At 33.7% G+C, this 23,725-nt stretch overlaps 1 protein-coding gene across 7 annotated transcripts in view; it reads right to left on the bottom strand.

Moving 5' to 3' along the window:
* The window catches only part of SGCZ (sarcoglycan zeta), a 1,087,941-nt gene that overhangs the window by 195,636 nt on the left and 868,580 nt on the right, over window positions 1–23,725 (bottom strand). For all 7 annotated transcript variants that reach the window (XM_082715514.1, XM_082715520.1, XM_082715515.1 and 4 more), the window contains one exon: window positions 14,407–14,508. In XM_082715514.1, coding sequence (XP_082571640.1) covers window positions 14,407–14,508 — 102 coding nt within the window. The remainder of the gene's footprint in view (window positions 1–14,406; window positions 14,509–23,725) is intronic.

Genomic DNA, 23,725 nt, shown 5'->3' with positions numbered 1-23,725 from the left:
GGAAGTATTAGAATTACTTTCTCTGCAAAGAATTTTGCTATATTGAATGATTTCCCAAGTTTTCTCTGATCAACTGTGTTATCTGGTATGGCCAAGAGCACTTTGACTCTATTTCCCTCCTTTAGATTTTCATGATCGGAAGAAGAAGCCAAGATAGTGAAACTAGTACGCTGAGTGAAATGCAACATGAAATGCTCTTTGCAAATCATAGACAGATGAAGGGGGCAAGAAGGACATAGTGTTACCTCAGGATTGATTTTAAAAAGATCAAAAAGCAATAAATGCAGGCATTTGAATAATTATGTTAAATTTCTCTTTTCCTACTTCAGAATAAAGTAAGAATAACAGAAATATAATCCACCTCACAAACACTTCCTAGGAAGAAATGCAATGGCAGACAATTACTAATTACACTTAAAATTTACTGAAGACCATTATTTGCAACAATTTACACCTCAAGAAATAAGAAGGAGAGATTAAAATGAACTTAACTTAAATATTTTATCAGGGGAAAATACTGCTACAATAAATTTTACTTAACTAATAACTACTGCATAGGTAGGCAATGATGCAGTGACTATAGGGCATACAAAAGCTATGACATTTAATTAACCATGCCTCTTATTGCTTCCTTCCTTATTTCTGAGACATTTAAATTTCTAAAATAATAATTTTGTGACCTGGTTAAAGACTAAAACCATGTAATTCAGCCTTAGAGTGGTGTCAGGGTCAAAGAAACAGTTCATAGCACAAAGTAAATTTTAACAGTTCAAAACCTTACTTTGCATATCTCAATATCTATGAGAAGAATCTGAATACATAATTATTTTTCTGCCCCATCCATGTTTATAGAATCTGACAAATGCCTCCAGTAATTTCTAGTTTTTCTCTCCCTCTCTCCACTCTTCTTCTCCTTTCCTCAGTTATGTAGGTTGACTTAGGCCCCCCCCCCTTTTTTTTAAGAAAGAAAGAAAAGAGAGAAAAATTACAATAACCTCCGGGATCTCGAGGGATAGTGTGAAAACTAGGGCCTTGAAATCAGTTCAAATTTTTGGCCTGTGACATCTGCTTGTTATAATAATTAAAAAAAACCTGAAGCATCTAAACTAAATTTGTATTCTGTTCTCGTGTTTCATTTCATTATCTAATATAAATTCTACTAACCAATTGGTGGGCATTTTCCATCTTTTTCCATTGTTTTAAAACAATACACAACATATATTCACATAGAAGAATTTTCCAGTTGTTGTTATTGAAAGGGAGGGAAAGAAAAATAAGACAGAAATGCAAGAATGACTCAGTAGTATGACGAAATGCTTTTATATCTTAGGATGTCTAATACCTATATATAAACAATGTTAAATGAAATTTTAGACATCCTGTAAAATAAAAGCATTTTACCATATTGCATATCAAAATGTAAATACTCCATCTCCTTAAAACTTTTGTGAGGTCTTCACAGAATTAAAAAAAAAAATCATGTGTGAATATATCTGTTCATTTCAGAGGATTAAGAAAATACAGAAATCCAGGAAATGAAAGAAATCCATATTTGGGTAAATGTCACAGCAGAAGTAAAACCTTTCATATTATACAGGGGGAAAACAAACCAAAAGGTTCAACAGTGACAGAAAATTGGAGCGAGAGGTCCTAAGTTCCCTGGAAATCCATACAACTATTATAGACATAACTGGATGTCTATAGAACATAGGCTATAGAACAAAACTTAAAGCTATATATAAAAAATCTTAAAGATTCAACCAAAACCACTGTTGTACTAACCAAATTTGTAAAGCTGCAGGACCTAACTTTAAGTTTCTAACACACAGGATGACCAAGGGCAACATATAGATTTGTTGTAATAGTAATGTTACATTTAGCATTAATAAAATTAATAAAACCAAAATTACATCAAATGAACTTGTTCTTTCTTTTCTTAGGATCTTAATATATCTTGGTAATTTTGTGATAAAGATTACTTATTTTGTCACATATGTGCTATTTAAAGCAGGTTCTGGTTTATAGGAGGCTGCTTTTACTTCAAAAGAGATCTCAACTGCTTTGGAGATAGAAAATTAACAAGTAGAGATTATACTTTAAATCTTTCAATTATTTTATTAATGCAAATCAAAGGAAAATGAGAGAAGGGGGAAGTATCTGAAAAAGCAAAATCGTGACTATAATGAAGTATGAGCTTTTACAGTGATGAGGAAGCATACTATGATAAAATGTGGACAGAAAGGTAGTTACAGTATTTGTAACTGGATCTTATTGTGATAGCTCTCCTGAATGTACAATGAAAAAGATGTAGGATGACACTAAAAATATTCGTGAAAACCAGTGTTTTTCCAGGGATAATGCAGGAGAATCAGAGATCCAACAGATTCTTCTCATGGATGGGCCAGATCTCCATTTCCATTTGCATTATACTGCTTTTACTTTTTGCGAGATCTCACTTAAAAGAACAGTCTCATATCTAAAAATCATTTATAAACCATCAATTGAGTAAATATGAATATTTTAATTTGTAATAATTAAAAGTAATGGATTTTAGTATTAAGATACTGAGTATTTCTGTTTAAAAAACATATTTCATCTGTGGTTCAGTGTAATGCCTTTTAATAAAACTTTTAACATTCTATGTCTCAGAAATATTAAAAAGAATGATTGTCTACCATATTAAAATACAGCAACCCTAAATAATGGGTAAAAATGAAAAGCTTTTCCAGTTAATGAAAAATCTGCTTATTATTTTTAAAGAAATGTGTTTCATTAACTTGAAATATAGTATACTAAGCTAAAGTAAGATAATATTGCAGTTTAGAGTATCAGTGCCTTAGGGATAAACTCCAAATTCCTTAGCATTCAAACCCTGCGTGTATAAAGCCATAAGCTGCATTCCAAATCAGTGTTCCCCTTTCCTTTATACATTTGTTCTTCAAATGCTTTTTTGCTCACGCAACTACTTAAAATATTTTTTAAAACTATATCCCCTCAAATATTTTTAAGCTGATATTTGAAGTATTTTTGGGATATAAAGTTTAATGTTTACAAGGGATAAACTATCTTATACTCTCTATTGCATATGTATTTTTTAAAAGATTTTATTTATTTATTTGACAGAGAGAGAAGTCACAAGTAGGCAGACAGAGACAGAGAGGGAAGCAGGCTCCCTGCTGAGCAGAGAGCATGATGTGGGCTCTTGATCCCAGGACCTTGGGATCATGACCCGAGCCGAAGGCAGAGGCTTAACCCACTGAGCCATCCAGGTACCTTATTGTATATGTATTTTAAATGTATTTTGAGGAATGTTCCAATTTTGTGGAGCTATACATTGAGCTTACCCAAATGCTAGAACACATCTGCCATCTAACCCAAATCCTCAGTAAAACCAGTCTTACTTTCTATAAAATAAAAAAAAAATTGAACGTTCCTTTCAAATATGTATATTAATATTACCCCAAGATAACTAACTTATTTTTGATTAATAATTCTAAAAGAGAGAGATTTCTGCCATGAGTTTATGGTCTGGAGGAATGCTTAAGCTGCCCTTTCAACAGTCTTATTCAGCCACTGATACTTTCTAATCTCTATTGCTTTTACATTTATTTATTGACTTATCAATCTATTTATCAACTTTTTACTTTTACTTCCTGGGCAGTGTACCCTTAAACTTTTTTGTTGTTTAACCAACAACTTCTCTCTCACTCTGAACTTCTTATACTCTCAACAATAGTTTTAAAACTGTTTTAACAGAAACAATTTCATCAAGCAACAACATAGTTATAAGAAATATAAGGCAGATCATTTTGTGGCTCAAGTACAGACAGGATCCTAATAAACCCATAAAGCTCTGAAAATTCCAAATTAGTCTATTCTCTTCAATTCTTTTTAGAGAATGCAAACAAGGAATATTTTGCTTCTTTAAAAGTATGAAGTTAATATGGCTACTATTTCTTATGCTATACATGGCAATTCCAGGATCTAAGTCACCACATGTTTCTACTGGTTAAAAACTTTTGAAACAAACACAGAATATTAGGGCTAGTAGGGCTGCCTATTCCATTTGTCTAACATGACAGAGAAACATCATTTTGCGTGGTTTTAATTTATATTTTTAAAATATACTAACCATCCATTCTCTCAGTAAAATAAGCATTCACTAAGTATATATTTTTCTGTACACACACATACTAATAAGTTTAAAAATTTCACTGGGCTATTAATCTACCAGACACAGTTGGAGGGAGTGGTCAAAACAAAGGATTGGTGCTTTCATGGTATTTATACCTTTTGTATTTTTTCCTTTGAAATTCAAATAAAGTGTTATATATTCCCCACTGTAGAATCCATTACATCTGTGACACTTGAAAGAAAAGAAAAAATGCCTTGCCAAATTGAACATAATATTTGAAGAGCTAATAGCTAGGGCAGCTTTTCAAATCACACACATTAAAAGGCCATTAAATCAATTTGGTGGATTGCAACAAATATAGATATATATACAAACACACACACATATGCATATATATATATACACGCACATATGTATATATATATACACATACATATATATAATATTAATTATTTAATTCAATCAAAGTTCAAATAGAATGACTCCACTAGAATATAGTAGATTAGAAAAAAAGTCAGAGTGTATACCTGCTACAGTGTAAAATTTGTTTCTCACTGTGGCTTATATTAAAAAAAGTTTGAAAAACTCTGAGCTAGAGTATGTGTTGCTAATATTTTCTCTGTGGTCTACTCCTCGAACTTTGGATATTTTCAGTAAATCCTCATCATGACTAAGATGATCCTATATACCAATTGTGTGCCCACACACTAATGTAGATACAACTTTGGTGGTAGTAAAGAAATCTAGTTGAAGTACAATTTCTTTTAGCTCGTTTATAAGAAATGACACTGATACCTCATCAAAATCCCAGTTGCTAGAAAGTGGTGTTCAAGTGTCTATTTTTTTTATCTCATGCAAGAAAAATTATTAAAGAGCCTAAGTACCTATTTTAAAATCAATGCTATAGCAAGGATTTTAAAAAACATACTTTATAGGAAGTATGGGATGTTTCACATATTCAATAATAATGGAATTTTGGAGAAGTCCCCTTCACCTTCTTCCTGACAAGACTTGGCTTATTCCACTCATGGATGTAGAGATTTCCAGGTAGTTAAGAGTATGGGTTATAAAAGTCTGACAAACCCGGATTTGATCTTTGTCCCACAACTTTTTGTAATTCTCTGGTAAATTATATAACTGCTTTAAGCCACATGCTTTTTCTCATCTGTAAAATGAATGTAATAATGTCTACTTCATGTGGGTTGCTGTGAGAATTAAATAAGCATGCATATCAGGGCCTTCACATAGCAGTTAACATTTGGGAAGTACTTAATAATTGGTAGCAGGAGCTATTGGAGATGAATGAGCAAATATTTGATGCTTAATTTTTGGTGTTCCTTCAGGCAGGTAATTCCTAACACTGAACTATATTGTTATATCAGATTATTGTAAAGCATTAAGAGATGTGTAATAATTACTAGCATATCAATTTTACTCTATGTTTACTATATCCCTGCTCCAGGCTCTTTGCAACAGATTGCCCTCCACCTGCTCCCCACCAAAGAAAATTCTGATTCTGTACATAACAGCAACCTGAGCTAATGGGTGCTTCTCTTTTGTTCTTGATTTGCTGTGTCATTTTCTTACATATTTTCTTGAAAAGTAGTAAGTGAAGGGCTCTGAGTGTGTGTGTGGATGTGTCTTGGTAGAGAAGAGAACCATGTAACTTGTTTAATGTTTGTTTATAAAGGTAGCTGGTTAAGTATGAAGTGATGAAAAAATCTTGATTTCTCCACAAGGCTTCAGTGGAGTCTGGGAGACTACACTAGTGAGAGGACAATCACCACTCTAGAAAAAAATACACAGTATTTTTTGGAGTCACTCTGTAGTTTTTGTTGCTGCCATTGTTGATGTTGTTGTTATTTTTGTTGTTTCTAAGTCCAAGGAATACTTCCCTTGATAAGTAATTTCACTTACGTTTACATATTCTGCAACTTCAAACTGTCTCTCAGTTTAATGAAAATTTCCTATGGTATTATTTTTTTTCTTGTTCCTAAATATATATGTATATTTCCTTGTTCCTAAAATATATACATATTTTTTCCTATGGTATTATTTTTTCTCTTATTCCTAAATAAGGTCTACTACCTACTACGCTCAAACTGTCCCCGTGCCTTCTTCCATGCATCCAGCACAGCATTCTACACACGGAAATAGAAATGTGGGTTTCCTGGAGAATGTGTAAAAAATGATTAATTTGGAGAGTATAATGAATTGTTATAAGCAGTGAATCAAGACAGGAAGACTGAGATTCTAGTCACAGTATTAAGATTTACGTTGGGTGAACTAAGGCAGATGGATTGCCATATGCAAATGAAGACAATATCTCCTCATGGATAGCAGTATAGATTAAGTACGGAAATATGTATTAAAATGGTTTGTAAAGTGCAAAGTTTAATGTTCAGGATTCTTTAATAAACATTTACTACCTAAAAAAAAATTGCTACCTCACGAACAACAAAAAAAGATCATCCCAGTAATAAAGGATGTTTGAATATCTTTTCATGAAATTTCATCAATACATTAAAAAATAAAAGTCATATTAATAGATAAATTAAAATGTGATAAAAAAAACCATTTTTGTAATAAAAAACTATTTTATTTCTGGGGCACCTGGGTGGTGCAGTCGATTAAGTGTCCAACTCTTGGATTCGGTTCAGGTCATGATCTCAGGGTTGTGAGATTGAGCCCTGCATTGGGCCGTGCATTCACCGGAAGTCTGCTTGAGATTCTCTCTCACCCCCGCTCTGTCCCTCTGCTTGTGCTTTCTCTCTCTCTAAGGTAAATAAGTAGTTTTAAAAAAACAACTATTTCTGACTAAGGTATAATCAAGCTAATAATGGGAGGATAAATTTTCAGTCTTCATGTTACTTGCCTATCAGGAACAGTTCTTCACTATATCAACCTAGAAACACTTTCTTCTTTCTGCTTCCAAGATACCACATTCTTTTGGTTTTCCTCTTACTTCAGTATCCTCTCCTTTGTCTGTACTTGGTTCTTCCACTTCTTTCTAAACTATTCAGTTTTGGATACCCTGGATTCTTCCAATAAACTTCCTTAAATTTTCTATTTACACTCACTTACTTGATATTCTTGTCTAATCTTGTCTGAAATCAGATAGATAAGACAGATAACACCGACAGAAAGAAAGACAGACAATATCTCTAATTTATATCTCTAGCTTGTACCTCCAACATGAAATCCAGACTTAATGGATCCACTTGTCTAACCTGAAATCCATGCTCTCCTATTGGGCAAATCAACAGTTCCAAAAATGTGCTCACAATCTTTCCTCTCCCTACTTTCCCCCAATTGGTTAATCGTAAATATTCAGAACAAAAAATTATGATACAATATTAGATTATCTCTTATTATTTATTATTTACAGTGTGTCAGCAAATCCTTAAACTCTTTCAAAATATACTGTCTTTCATAATAATAGATATCACATAGTAAGGATGAATGAGCTAAAATATGCAAAGCATTTAATGTAACGTTTGGCTTTCCTTAGAAGTTATATTTCTCTTAGTAGGGCTGGACACTATTACTTTAATAATAAAAACATTCGGGTCCACTGTGAACTTTATTTTACATATGATAAAAGTAAGGCACAGAGTGGTTAAATAAGGTAATTAGTCACAACTGCTTTCTCACAGAGCCAGGATTTAAAACCAGGAATTTGACTCAAGAGCTCTTGTGTAAGCTGAATCTTAGTTGTTATTATTAAAAATCATTATTGGCCACTGAATGATTTTAAATATAATAGAAACAGTAAAATTTCAGGAAAATGACCAGAATATATCCACAACAAAAAAGAACAGCTTTTTTATATAAGCACAAAGACCAATGCGAAAAGTGAATGGAAAAGCCATTCCTATATGCAGTAAGAACCATAATGTGATTGACAAATCTGTAACACTTATATGAAAAAGATTTAAGAAATGTTCCTAAGAAATGCAAAGTAAGTTCTAAAAAAACACAAAAATCAAAAGAGAAGCCATGTTCCTAGATAGGATAACTCAAAACTATAAAGATGTCAATTTCTCACAAATTAAATTAACCATAATTAAGTTCTCAAGAGGAATTTTTATGAAACTTGACAGCTGATTATTAAGTTCATTTGGAAAAGAAAACGCACAATAGGCAAAAACTTCTGAAAAAGGGTAATAAAAAAGAACTTGCTCTCACAGTAATAAAAAAAAAAATTCCTAAAGTTTGGTTTTTGTCTAAGTATGTCAATAGAACAGAACAGAGACCAGAAATAAATCCAGGTACATTTAGAAATGTGTATGAGAAAGCCATATTTCAAATCTGTGATAGGACATATGGACTATTCACATTATAGTATTAGGGACTACTGGCCAAGAAAGAGAAAGAAAGAAAGAAAGAAAGAAAGAAAGAAAGAAAGAAAGAAAGAAAGAAAGAGGAAAAGAAAAGAAAAGACTGAGGGAGGGAAGGATGGATTTCACCTAATACTATACATTCAAATAGAAAAGTTTTCAGAAACTTCTTTACTACTTAAAAAGTTAAACCACACTTCTTTCTCTTTTTTTTAATATTTTAATTATCCATTTGAGAGAGACAGAGCAAGATAGAGAGCATAAGTAGGAGGGAGGGGCAAAGGGAGAGAGAGAAGCAGACTCCCCATTGAGCATGGAGCCTAATATGGGGCTCCATCCCAGAACCCCAAGATCATGCCCTGAGCTGAAGGCAGATGCTTAACTGATCTTAACTGCATCCCACAAATATTTCTTTTAAAAAGTATTTGTTTCTTGGAATAGCCAACAATTTCTTGATTTAAGCTTACCCTATCAACTTGAAAAAGTTGGACCCAAGAAAAGAAACCAATTACTTCATAGTACCTTAGAACATGTATCCCTACCCTACTTTCATCCCTATCGCCAGAAGAAAAGAAGGAGTATTAATATATTTCAGAGAAGTCTTTTTTCTTTAATTTTTTATTTTTTATAAACATATATTTTTATCCCCAGGAAGTCTAACCTAAATAAACTTATGTGGATAGAGGAAAAGAAGGTGGTAAGGTAGGTGGTACTAAAAAAAAGCCTACCAAGTATAAATACAGCACTGGAAAAATTCTTCAGAGGCAGAAAGGGCCACTAAAACCTACAGAATTTAAGCAGTCCACATCTAGTTGGCATGTCATTTAGTAGTACTTCCGAAAGGAAAGCAATATCCATCTATCCTCCCTTCCCAACAACCATCTCACTGATGAAACAATAACTAGACAGTAGTTCCCCTACCTCAAATTGTGACTCACTGGAGATCATCAAACTAGGTCAGGCAAGTGCTTTAAGTTTTAGAATGATTAATTTTAATTTTAATAAAACCATAGCTCAAAGACAATAAAATACCCTAATACCATTTACAAGGAGACTACGGATGTATGGAAAATTCCAATAATCAGAACACCCTTATACATAAAATAAGAGCATTAGAGCAAGGGCAAAATTCATGTGAAGAAAAATAAAGACATGGAAGAAAGATCACAGATAATAACAGTTACTTGCATTCAGAGGAAAAATAAAGAGTTTAAAAATAATTAAAGAAATTATAGCTGTGCACAACAAAGATGATCCAACACAAGAATTTTTGTTTTCTCTGAAGTGAAGCCCCAAACATATGGAAATGAAAGACACTGAGAGATACATTTGACAACACCTCCTTAAAATAAAATGGCAAAAATGTATCTGGCATCAAGGCAGAAAGTTTGTGTCATCAGCAGGAGAAACATATCAGGCTGCCTGAAGACTTTTTATGGCAATATTCAGTGGTGGAATTTAAGAGAGCAATTAGTTAACAGGAAAAGAAGGGATGAACCATTAGTAATATTCCCAGAAAAGAATAGAGACAATAGTGAGACACCTTCAGCATGAAATATTTCAAGGATTAACAAACAAAACTAATTAACAATGAAATACAAGTAAGGAGGAAATGATTGGAATAATGAACTCAGTCATGAAGAAGCCATAATAAAAGAAGCTGATGGTTAGTACCAAAGCCATCTATCTGTAGAATTAAGACCAAAGTGCCAACACAATTAAAGTTGCAGAACAGAATGTAAATATTATGAACTCTGACAAAGTTAAAATAATATAATTACAAAAAAAAAAAACCCTGAAAATGAAGAGGGGTAAGGAGAAATTGGAGAGGAGCTAATCACCTCAGACTGCACTGCAGGGAGTTAATGAACACTGTCTGAAATTAAAACATGGAGCTAATGCATCCAGCTTCTTAATGACATTCATAGTCTTTTATTCTTAACCATAAAGACAAGTTTTTTTTAAAAACATCCTTATGATAAAGAAATACTTAAGTTCAGCAATGTTTTCCCATTTATTTCAGATTTTTCATTTATTAAAGCATGTATAGCGTATTAATTAAAAATATCATGTACATGTCTCTTTCCCATACTTACCCTTTCATTTGTGTGGATGTGTAATTATCTAATTGGGATGATGTTTATCATATGTTAATAGCTGCTTTTCTGAATGTAATCATTTGAGGCATGATTTGTGCTTTTAACTTAAATAAAGACATTATAGTAAAATAACACACACTTAAACACTTAAAATTTAAACACTTAAACACTGAAATGATAATAATAATGATGATAATAAAATGATTACACAAGCTTGCAGATATCTTTGTATGTACTGGTTTGCATGGAGGATATTTGCCAAAGTACCTGAGTCGGGTATGTTGTGTATACAGGGAAGAAGTTTGCTATGTTTGTCTGGCCCCAGGGCTTTGTGTCTGAAATCTATAAAAAATAATTGAAGACACAAGACCAAAAATTGGTTGTGCCAAGAACTGAGCATCCCAGCTGTGAAGCCAGGTGAAATGACTGTACATGAAAGGGAGAACATGGCCCTACTCCCAGCTGTGCTAACACACGAGTCCCAAGAGCTCAAATTTCACTTTGCTTTGTTGAGGAGGTACAGGAATTGGAATTATTGGGGAGCGGTTCCCTGCATAATTATGAGATCCTGATGAAGGATGCTGGGATAGGGGCAACAGTGAGGTGCCACCTTAATTAAGGACATTTGAGCAGAAAAAAATGAACAAGAGAGCTGTTCAGTTAATACCAGATGAGGCTAGGTAAAACAAAAAGTTCTAGAGAACTGCACAGTGCAAATTTTTGAGGCAAGAATCAGTGAAATGTAGATAATTTAACCACCTTAGTTCTCTGGACTCATGAAACCCTGGGGGGAAAAAAGCCTGATGATTACATGTCCTAATTTCCTGACAGTTCAAAGATTCTGACTTCATGTTAGATCATGTGCATTGAAGACTGAGTCAAAATCTTATTATCATTGTTATCATTTATGTAAGGTAGACTTAAATCCCATATCCTTTGTACTTTTCCTATCTAAACTATATATTTAACTTCACTAATATTCAGTAAGTACTTACTCCCTGAAAATAATTTTGCTAATTCTGAAAAATACACTGAATTCTTCAGGTATTTCAAACATAGAATATAACATTCTTCTCTGTACTGATAGTAATGGACCATTTTAAAAAGGTTGATTTTTTTTTAAAGCACAGAGAAGAGAGTAAACTGTGATGTATAATAATAAATTCAAATATCTATCTATCTATCTATCTACTCAAATATCTGCTGGTTGGGGCAGGGGACCAGTTAGCTCAGAGTAGAAGCAGCACATGGTTTACTAGGTTAGGAGATCAGATGTATGTCTGTGGGCAACTGCATTTTTTTGATTAATAGAGATTGCTCTGTCTAGTTGTATGGGATTAAATTCCTACATAACCAGGAAGTTACTTTAAATAAGAAAATTCTTTATTTCAGAGTGGAATACTAACAAAATATAAAGAAAGCTACCCACTGGCATTAATTTAGGAAAACACACACACACACACACACACACACACACACAAATTAAAATTGTTGTACATAGTAGTAGTATTTTTCTCATCTTAAGTGAATCTTTCTAAGTGTCTTTTGAATTGAGCAGATTTCCTTAAGTTAGTCCTACTGGAACTTTAACATTTTATCATAAAAATATTTGAATGCATGAAAATGTATGTAAATACTGAAATGTTAATGGGCTTTTAAAAAATCTCATTTCTAGTAGTATTACTGAAATTTTGGTATTCTTTCTTAATCTAAAGATTCAGTGTTTTGATAAGTTTCTTTGAAACTCCCTTAATTACTAAGAAAACTCAGACTCAGGGAAACTGTGGCTAGGCTTTTTAAAACAGTGAATAGGCTTTACGGCAGAGAATGAACAATTGCATACATTCATGGACAAAAGAATCCTAACCCAGGAATTGTTTATAAAAGACATGTTTTTCTCTTTATTTGTGTTCATAGTGTGTGTGTATTTCCAAAGTGGAAACGAATCTGTTTTTTTCTGTCATTCCCAGCCTCCTGTCTGACTGTTGAGGACACAGGGTCCTACCTGCTCTCACTGTGCCAGGCTTCGCTGTCGCTGAGAGGCAAAAGATAAGAGAGGAGATGGGAGGCCAAGCAACAGGTATGGGATGTGAAAGGAGCATAAAGGTTTCAATCAACACAGAGGGTTTTGGAAATGCTTATCAACTTGAGGTTCTGAACTTCCCAGGGATGAAGGTTAGGGAGCCTGATTGCCACCAGCTCATACTCTTAAGCTAACACATTAGTGGACTGTTTCTTATTTGGTCCACAGGTGGTGTAAACATATATCCCCGTTTCCCAGGACAGTCCTGGTTTACCACTGTTGTTACACTCTCAAAAATGTCTGGCTGAGAAGATTAAACTCTTCTCTAAGCTGGATTCCCAGGCAGCCATCCAAATTGATCTAAACGACTGCGAAGGTAAACCCTTGTTGTCCCTGGACTTGTCAGTGGAATGCATTTTCGAAGAAGTTCCTGCCTAAGATTATTCTCACCTTCCTGTGTTAAGTAATGTCTTGATTTTCATGCATAAGTTTTCGCTTCCTCAAATACTCAACAGTTTAATAGTGTCAACCACAAGAAGAAATGAGTAAATATGTGAGTGGTGGTGACATCCAATCAGGGGGAAGGCACTGACTTGGGTATGCATGTTAGTCTTTCAGTTTTTATAAGAAGAAAGTAAAACAAAAATACAACTTTTTAACTCTAAATTTAATCGGTTTTTACAGTAAGGTCAGGTTTCCATACATGTGTCTATCGTATTGTTCGTCTCCCCAAAATCCAGCAAGTAATCTTTCAATGTAAAATTCTAGTACCTAGAGTGGTAACCAATATAATGCATTTGTGAAGCTCTGCAGGTTTATATAGAACAAAATAACATTTAAAGTTAAGGTAATTAAGCTAATAAGTTTTATAAAAATAATCCTGTTTTGTTTTCACTTTGATGTTTAAGGGAAAATGGCTTTGAAACAAATTATTAAACTATGGCTTACTATGAAACCCATTTGCTAATATATTGGTAATATTTAAAAATTATTCTAGCCTAAAATAGACTTTCATATTTATGAAGTAAGGTTAATAATCTTTCCACATTTTATATAATAACAAGTTTTCCATTTTTTCTGACTTACTAAATTTCCATACATACACACATTTGCACAATAGATTTGAAAGATTCTAGTTTTCTTTTCATGGACCCAAGAATACTTGCTACTTTTTGAAAACTAACACCCTGAAGCCAAAATACACAAGGGCTAAGCTATAATCTTTTGATTTTTAGCATGCTGCTAAGTGATAAAATACCCACAAGGAACATGTGCGCGCACAGTGCGCGCACACGCACACACACACACACACTTGAAAGGATAGTCTTACTTGTTTTAAATAATGTTCATCCAGAAATAAATAAAATTTCTATACTAAGACTCTTCCTCATCTTTTTTTAGAAAATACATGTTGATTTGAGCTAAAAAGATTTATAATATATTAAAATAAAATAATTTATCCAAGTCAATGTTTCCTGCAAAAATTACTCATGATGTATCAAATGCCCCTTTGGAAATTACTACAACTGTGTATTTTTTACTTCTATTGAAAAACAGAGGGGCGGATTTATAAACTTAACCAAAGCAACACTGCAGTTTAATTCAAAATGGTTCTCTAATTTTGTCAGTTTAAAACTAACCTCCACTAATTTTTCAATTGTTTCACTGTTTTGATTTCTTCAAATCAATCTTTAGCTTAAGGAAACTGAATGCATACTGAAGAGATAAGGGGGTTTTAGCCTCCTATTTCAAGCTAAAACATAACCTCTAAATTACCTTTTACAGTAAGCCAAAGCCAGTATCACATACCTTTCGGGAATGAATTTCTTTCACATACAATGGAAGTAGAAACTCAGATATACCTTCAAGTCGGATTCCCTTCTTGGTGACTCTCAGATTTCCCATACCATCCTACAAGCAATGAAATATAGTTCACTTTTAGGTTAATTAGAGAATGAATAACTGGCCATAATTTTCTTAGGGCTAAACTGAGAAAACAGTAAGCTCAAATCAGTGATGATTTAAGGAAAATGAAAGTCTGAATCTACTTCATGAATGACTGCAGCAGTTTGCATGCATACAGAGGGCTCTGTTTAAAGTGAACAGGAAAAAAGGTATATTAAGGACTGGATATCTATTCTTAGCTCTATCAAAGATTAGGATTTATCTATGAAAAAAAATCCTGTACTTTTTTCATGCATCAGCCAGTTTAACTATTTTGGGGGTATAATTATTCTTTCTATCTATTAGAAACAATTTTGCTTGCAGAGAGTATTAACAATATTTTTACATTACAGTTATCACATATTTCTACAGTAGTCAAATAGTCACATTTGCACAATTTCAACAATACTTAATAATTGGCTAGTGTAAATAAGCTTGGTGTTCCTGTATTCAAACCATGAGTAATGCTTATATCTTCTCCTTTAGAAAACAACACTCTATAAGGAGGATAAAACAAGTACTTAAATAACATTTATGAGATTGAATAAAATAAATTTTAAAAGAACAGAGTGCTAATAGGAATTAAAGAAAGATTTCAGATTTGATGAAAGAGTGAACAATTTCTCATGGAAGAGATGAACTATGAGAATATGGTGTTTCAACGGGAGCTGTCCATAGGAGAAACAGAATGAATGTTCTGTAACATTAAGAAATAGCATGACATACAATCTTACTGATATATGGACTACTGTGAGAAAAAACAACTGGGAGTATGTTTTGAAGCCAGTGAAAGGAAAGCCATGAATGCAAAGGTAATGAGTCTGTACTTACACAAAAAGAAGAAGAGACATAAAAATTTCTTGAATAGCCTAATGGCTTGAAATGATCAGAGTTAAGCTTTAAGATTAATCTGGTAGAAGCACTATGTGGGGCTAACTGACAGAATATCAGTAAGAAGGCACAACCCGGTAATAACTGTAAGGAGTGTGGTGGTGTAGGGCACCTGGGTGGCTCGGTGGGTTAAGCCTCTGCCTTTGGCTCAGGGCATGATCTCAGGGTCCTGGGATCAAGTCCCGCATCCGGCTCTCTGCTCCGCAAGGAGTCTGCTTCCCCACCCCCTCTCTCTCTGCCTGCCTCTCTGCTTACTTGTGATCTCTCTCTGTCAAATAAATAAATAAAAATCTTAAAAAAAAAATGTGTGGTGGGAGAACAGCCTGCAAGACCAGGTGACTAATTTGATCTGGAGATGCTGAAAACAGGGACATTTATGACTAATCCCAGTTTTGTTACTATGACCCAATAAGGAAATGCAGTGATTTTTAAAAATTGGAATAATGAAGTTTGTACACTCACTGGCAAAATGAGTTTAGCTTTGGACTTCCTAACTTTGAGATATCAATGAAAATTCAGATATTTCTCTATCACCAGCACATATGCAAGAAAGAAGATTGGAGAGGGACAATTGCTTAAGGCACGCTTATATCTACTATAATGAAGGAGCAAGTCCTTCACAAAAAGATGTCTATAAAACCAGAGAGAAACTCTTAGAGAATGACCAGAAGCATTTCATACATCCCAGGAGGCTATGATGAGTGTAAGAAGAAAACCAAGAAATTATGATGGCCCCCGACTCTACTACCTGGCTCCACCTTCCTCCCCAAAAGAAAGCCACTGAAGTAATATAACAATGAACAGAACTTTGAGTAAGAATTAAATGACTTTTTTTAAAAAAAAATCACACAAGGAAAATGACTACTCAGAGATCTTTTGACATGGTAAGGTCTCAATCCTCGAATGGAAGGAAAGAATAATTACTTCCAGTTGAATTAAACTTGGGATGGATAAAGGGATTCATTTCTTGAGACTCAAACTTAGAGTTCACACTGGAAATGTCTGATAGGGAACTGTCTAAATTAAAAAAATAATAAAAAGAATTTCATGTATGAAGTGATGGAAGACTTACTCTGATGAGAAAATAGGTCTACTTTCATTGGAAGGACACACCCCAGTTTCTCTGAGACAGAGCTGGTTTATACCACTTTTATAATATCCTCTTTCATTTTCAAAGTGAAAAGTGTTTCTGATTTAGACAGCAACTACACAGTCACCCATTTGCTGGTTCTAATTAGTATCATATGGCAACACCATACCTATCTAGGAACAGAGACTGGCAGAATTAACAGGGAGAGACTCAATACTGAGGATTTGCTAAGCAGAAATGGCCGAAGATGATAAGAATGTGGCATGCCAACATAGCAAAAAATGATGGTCCTCAAATGCCTAACCATCATTTTTCTCATTGGGTAGAGACAAGTAAAGCCAGAATACCAATGTTAGACAGCAAAAATGGCATAGGGTTAGGGACTGACAACCTATCATTGATTAACAATCGAATTCAATATGAGAAATATTGATAATAGGTTTATCATCAGAAAGTAAAATTTCAGATTTTGAGATGTTAAAGGTAAAAGAAAAATTCCAGACATCATGAAGCCTGAAGAACGCCTGAGCAGTGGGCAGAAAGAGAGTGGAGACCAAAATCCCTGTAATTCAGAAAGAATATACAAAGTGACACATGACATTAAAATATTATTTTGTCCCTGAGTGATTTTCTTGACTAAATTTCACACAGTGACTGCCCATATATATTCTCAAATGCCTGCTGGAAGGAACTGTTCTGAAATGTTCCCCATGAAGTTGCTATGGAAACACCTAAAGCAACTGTTGGTCTAACTGAGAACAATAGAAATAAATTCTATCATAAACATAATTCCCAGTTCAACATTAATCTTAAAAAATGTCTTCATAGCATGGTTAGAAATAAAAGAACTGGCCATCCAAAGTTAACTGTGATATTACTTATGCCATATGCATATCTAATGTTGGAAAGTTTTGAATCTCAGACTCAAAGTTTTCCTTTTATATTTTCTATAAAATATATGACTTGGGTCATATAAATCTATTCCATTTAAGCTAGAAGAATAGATTTCCCCTGTTATAAATACAGGAGGGTTAGGGCAGTATTGTGTTTAGAATCTAACCTCACTCTACCATGACCATTTGTCCCTCCTTTTATTTCTCCTATTTTGAATTAAGAAATGAATATTCAAGTTCTAACATGTTATCTACATGTAGTTATAAAATACACAGAGATGCATAATATAGTCAGTATAATTAGTCTGATCCTCATATGCATGTACCAAAACCATTAATAATTTATGAGATAGTGAAATAATCTGGTTTCTCCTCTGCAGGAACATTTGAAAGTGATCTTATTCTTACTGTCACTGTACTTTCCTGATTCACTATATTCTGGTCCCTTCAACACCTAAAAAGGAGAAAATAACTTCTGGCTTTGCACCTAAGGATGACATTGCCAAAACACCAGAAAGTAAAGAATTTAATATATCTATGGCTCAGGCCTCAACCTTGGCTCCATCATCTCCACCTTACATAGGCTTGAACTTGACTAATTTCTTTGTTTTTTTTATTTAATTTAAACAATTTTATCACCTTAAATTTATCCCCAGTAAAAACTGGAAAAAACACAACTTTATGTATTTATTATAAGGATTGCTTGAGAAGATAATGAGCTCACAATACCTTACTTTTGTTGAAGTACTCAATAGCTTTAACCATTATTAATATTTTACTAAAAATAACTTAAATTTTTATCTCACAATATTATTAAATTCATATTGTTTGTTTTCAGAGAGATTATCTTTGAACTTCAGTAGACCCTACATCAAGCTTTACCATCGTTAGAGTTATAATGCAATTATTCATCACCTAGCAATCTCACTAATCACTAACCTACTCTTGACAGTCTGGTGTCATTTTAGAAGGGAATGTGCAGCCAGACAGCTTGGATTTGAAGCTCTCTACTCTGTATATCCTAACTGTTATCTTTGTGTTTTTTTCAAAAAGTGTATCATATTCTGAACTGTTATCTTTGTGTTTTTTTCAAAAAGTGTATCATATTCTGATTAATTAACTGTGTGGACATTTTTTTCTCATCTTAATAAGTAAATGATCTTATTCATGTATGTACTTACTCCTTCTAGCATAGTCTTTCCAACAGTGGTTTTGTGATATGTAGATACTGAATGCTTGAGTATTCAATTGATCAGTAGAATTTAGATCTTTACATGATAAAAATAAAAGAAAAATCCTTATAAAAATCATATAATCACCAAAATGCATGGAATTTATCTGTAGAAACTGCAAACAGTCTTTATTATAATTTTCATGTACTTGATTTTTTAGACAAGGTGGAAGATACTTTGTTGAGAAATATTATTTTTGGAATATATTATGAGAAATAGACATTAAAATAAATAATAGATACAAATGTAAACAAAGAATATTGATAGCCATATCATTTTAATTTAAAATCCACATCATAACTTTGCAGTGATCTTACCCTAGTGCACTCTGTCCTTATACAAAGTTCTTTAGGATGCTTAGCTGTCTGGTATCGGGAGAGCTGTTTAGATGGTGGCTACCCTCAGAATTTGAATTATGCCTTAACAGGCAAATGTAACTTTCAAAGTAATGAACATGTTGACATAGAATTGAGAAAATTTTTTAAAATTGAAGCTACTGTTAAATAATTATAAAATCTGGTGTTTCGTTAATTTTTTTGAGAGGGCAGAGAGGCAGAGGAAGAGAGAGAATTTGGTGGTGGGGGGGGACAGACAGAAAGGGAGAGATAGAATCTTCAGCAGGCTCCAGGCCCAGAGCCCAAGCCTGATGCAGGCCCATCCCATAACCCTGAGATCATGACCTGAACTGAAATAAAGAGTTGGATGTTCAACCAACTGAGCCACCCAGGCACCCCAAGTGCTTGATTAAATCTTTTAAAAAGTCTTCAAAAGTTGAAAGGAGTTAGTAGCCAGAAGATAATTAAATATAGACCTTAAATAATTTTTCTGGTTAAAACCAAAGATAAATTTCTTCCAAATTATTAGCATTTATTTTCTTTGTTTCAAAAGAAACTGATTACAAAGGGAGATAAAAACCTGTATTTTTATGGCTTTGATTATCTAATGATATTCATTCTATACTTCAATTTGCATGAAAAAATGACCTTAAGGAGCCTATTTAGAGACAAATGAAGCCTAGTATGATAATATTTGTGAGACCTTGGGGATTAAATACTTTTAACAAGGTAAAGAACCATACAAGGAGATGGAAGTATTAGGTTGTTCAAAAACAATTACAAACCACTTTTAAGTGTCTTTTTGTTATTTATTCTCTTCTATATGCTAAATGAATTTTAAAAATTGTTTAATTCCCAATTCCTAATTAAAGAAGAAATCCTCTTTAAAATATCTAAACAATTTTCTTTTTTTTTCTTTTTCGTACCTGCTTTAAGCTGATGTTATTTATAATTTATAATGAGATTTTTTCCCCTAAGCACAAGAAAAAGAACAAACAAAATGTAAGTTGACAGCCTGTTTTATATGTATGTTTTTACTGTGTTGCTTGCTATAAGCCTGTATTATATTTTCATTTTAATTGGCCTGCCTTAGTACTTAGTACTGTCTATTATTAGAAAATAAACTCTAGAGTGATAAGAATCGACAGACCTAGGAATGTGACCTCTAATTCAGCTTATATGGAAACATCTTTTTTTTTTTTTAAGATTTTATATATTTATTTGACAGACAGAGATCACAAGTAGGCAGAGAGGCAGGCAGAGAGAGAGAGAGAGGGAAGCAGGCTCCCTGCTGAGCAGAGAGCCTGATGCAGGACTCGATCCCAGGACCCTGAGATCATGACCTGAGCCGAAGGCAGCGGCTTAACCCACTGAGCCACCCAGGCGCCCTGGAGACATCTTTAGAAATTGTTGTTAATAACATATCTTTTATCATCTGGAACATTTATTACTTTTGTTTATAGCCAATAGTTTTTCAAAGTTTCATAATTTATATATAACAGTCATCATTGTGAAAAGGGTTTAATGTATTCATATTTAAATAAAACAATAAACATTGCATTTTGTATCTCTTATTTTCATTGGTGTTCTTTTAAATATGTGAATTATTTTTTAAAACAAAATAAAATGAAATTCAATTTCTTTTTTTTTTTTTTTAAAGATTTTATTTATTTATCAGAGAGAGAGTGGGAGAAAGCGAGCACAGGCAGACAGAATGGCAGGCAGAGGCAGAGGGAGAAGCAGGCTCCCAGCTGAGCAAGGAGCCCGATGTGGGACTCGATCCCAGGACGCTGGAAACATGACCTGAGCCGAAGGCAGCTGCTTAACCAACTGAGCCACCCAGGCGTCCCTGAAATTCAATTTCTTTTCCAAATTTTCCTCTACTGATAACAAAATTCTTTGACAAGCATTTCCTTCTTTTTCTAACAATCTGCATATCAATAACCTCATCTAACATATGTAATCCCTTACTAACAAAATCATCAGAATGAAAATATGCTGAAACAAAATAAAACTAAAACCAAAAATGTGTTAATCTGACATGGCAGATATAATCACAACCACCCTGTAAATGGAGAAAAAAACTGGATGAGTTCAATAAATCCAATAAGACTATACATAAAAGACCAGAAATATTTATATTAATATATATATGTATTTACATAAAATAATGGGAAATAGATTATAGCTGTATTTATATGGAGAACAGATCACAGTAGGAACACTTAGAACACATAGGCATTTTATGTCTAATATCTCTTGAAAAAAATGTTTTCCTATAAAATATCTCTTGGAATCACTACCAAGAAAAGTTACTGATGTGGCTCAATCTAATAATGTAATATTTATTGTATAAAGCAACTTTAAAAGTGCGTGGAAGCACCAGCATTGCACCACCTTAACTTGAAATTAAGGTTAAGCCAAGAGAATGTGAGAAGCAATTGTGGCAGAAGACAGACACTTGCTAATGAAGAGCACTATGGGAAAACCCAGCCTGCTACTACAAACAAATCGTCTGTCTCTGTGCTAAATGGAGACAACTAGAAAGAACCTCAGGCATTTGACTTAAGGAAAATAATAAATAATGAATTAGTAATAATGTTATGTTCCCTAAAGATTGTTATCTGTTAATGGGTGACAGAGGAACACCCATATTTGAATCATGGCAACAAGGACATAAAGCCTACAGTTTCACTGTTAACATGTCTGTCTTCCCCAAAATATAAATAGAATACTAGGATTATAATAAACCCAGTGAAAGAGAAAGTTCTGTTTTCAGCTAAATTTAGGAAACCACTAAATGATATACTGGTCTATTTTTTTAATATTTTATAAAACTGGAAGGAAGATTTATCAACAAAATGGTGCATTGTTAAGCATAGAAGTGATTAAAGAGTTAAAAGCTATCACATCTCTGCAAATATTTATTGAGAGCCTATGTAAAGCACCACTAAACTCTGTAATTTGGCTTCCCAGCTCTTTCCAAACACTAGAGAAAATATGCTGAACACTGCTAGGAATCTGGTCTGCTTCACAGATGTAATTTCTTATTATCTGTAAGAAATGTGAAAGGGAGGTAATGCTGAGCACAGGTCTTTTTGCAAATATTTTCCAGTTACCATAAGCATAACTTATTTCTTTAAAGAAAAATCACTTTTCACTTTGAACAAAATCACATATTTGGACCTATAAATTGAGAATAAGATCTTAGGGTATGGTAACCCTACCTAGGTAGTCTTCATAGTAAGGTCTTATCTAAGAATTCCTTCCAAACTCCCAAGACAATATCTTTAATATCTGCCTTCCCTATGGAGTTAACTGTAATAGCATAGGTCATAGAGCACTTCAGCAAACACTGAGCCAATGGCACATCACAACAACCATGTTCCCATTTCACTGAAAACACCAATGAGAGAGAGAAATAGAGAGAAGTTAAATGCATCTTAAGTTAGCCCAAAGTCTAGTCCTCTTACTTACTTACTTACTTACTTAATTAATTTAGAGATACAGTGCGAGAGAGAGAAGGGAGAAGGGCTGAGGAAGAGAATTCCAAGCAGCCTCTCTATTGAGCACCGATTCCTTGGAGGGCTCAATCTCACCACCCATGAGATCATGACCTAAGCAGAAACCAGGAGTCAGGCACTTAACTGACTGAGGCACCCAGGCACCCCTAGTCTTCTTACTTTTAATCAATCTAGGCAATAATAGAAATAGAAAATATAAGTTTGTTTGTTTGTTTGTTTGTTTATTTTAAAGATTTTATTTATTTATTTGACAGAGAGAGAGCGATCATAAGTAGGCAGAGGCAGGCAGAGAGAAAAGGAAGTAGGCTCTCTGCTCAGCAGAGGAAGTAGGCTCTCTGCTCAGCAGAGAGCCTGATGCAGGGCTTGATCCCAGGACTCTGAGATCATGACCGGAGCCAAAGGCAAAGGCTTAACCTGCTGAGCCACCCACGCACTCCAGAAAATAGAAGCTTAATTTATTTTATTATAAACTCCAATAAGGATGTCCTAATATTTTTCATTATTATTTGAGCTAATTGGCATCTCTCCGTCTTTCTTAAATCGTATATCTTTTTAATTTTTAAAAATTTCCTTCTCTGACTTCATTTACTAGCATATGTTTCTCTTTAGGCTCAGCCCTGAGTATTTCAGTATTCTGAAAAAAGTTCTGGTACCATGAAAAACTCTGTTTCCAAATGATTATAAAATTTATCTTGAAAATGAAATATTAGGAACAAATTACTGATATTTGTTCAAGTATGATGAGGAAATCTCAAAACAATATTTTTGGTAAATAGAACATCCACCATTTCATATTCCTCCCATGATTTCCTTTGTGATTACCCTCATCCTATAAAACTAAGTAATATGTGCATGCATGGAGTTACGTGGGCATATGCGTGTGCATTTAGGAGAGGTTAGTTCACAGGAGGAGTATGGAAAATTAATTTATTAAACTTAAAATTGTAGCTACCCTATTATCCTGGAACTGAGGGGATATCAGGTGATCCTCATTAGAGACAGGAAAGAAATCCCGTGACGACACTGATGAGCAAGCTGATATTCTCTATGGCACCAGAAAGTGGGACCACTGGCGAGAGTTGTCTGACTTTGGATTGCTCAGCAATAACCCACAGCAGTTGGCAAGCACAACACTGAATTTATAGAGCTGTAACATTTGGCCTCTTAAACTAAAGATGTCACTTAGGTTTTTATATCTGAAGATTCTTCTTACCATCAT

Source organism: Mustela nivalis (genome assembly GCF_964662115.1).
Source record: "Mustela nivalis genome assembly, chromosome: 20".
Taxonomy (NCBI): domain Eukaryota; kingdom Metazoa; phylum Chordata; class Mammalia; order Carnivora; family Mustelidae; genus Mustela; species Mustela nivalis.
This window is presented reverse-complemented; position numbering and strand designations above follow the sequence as displayed.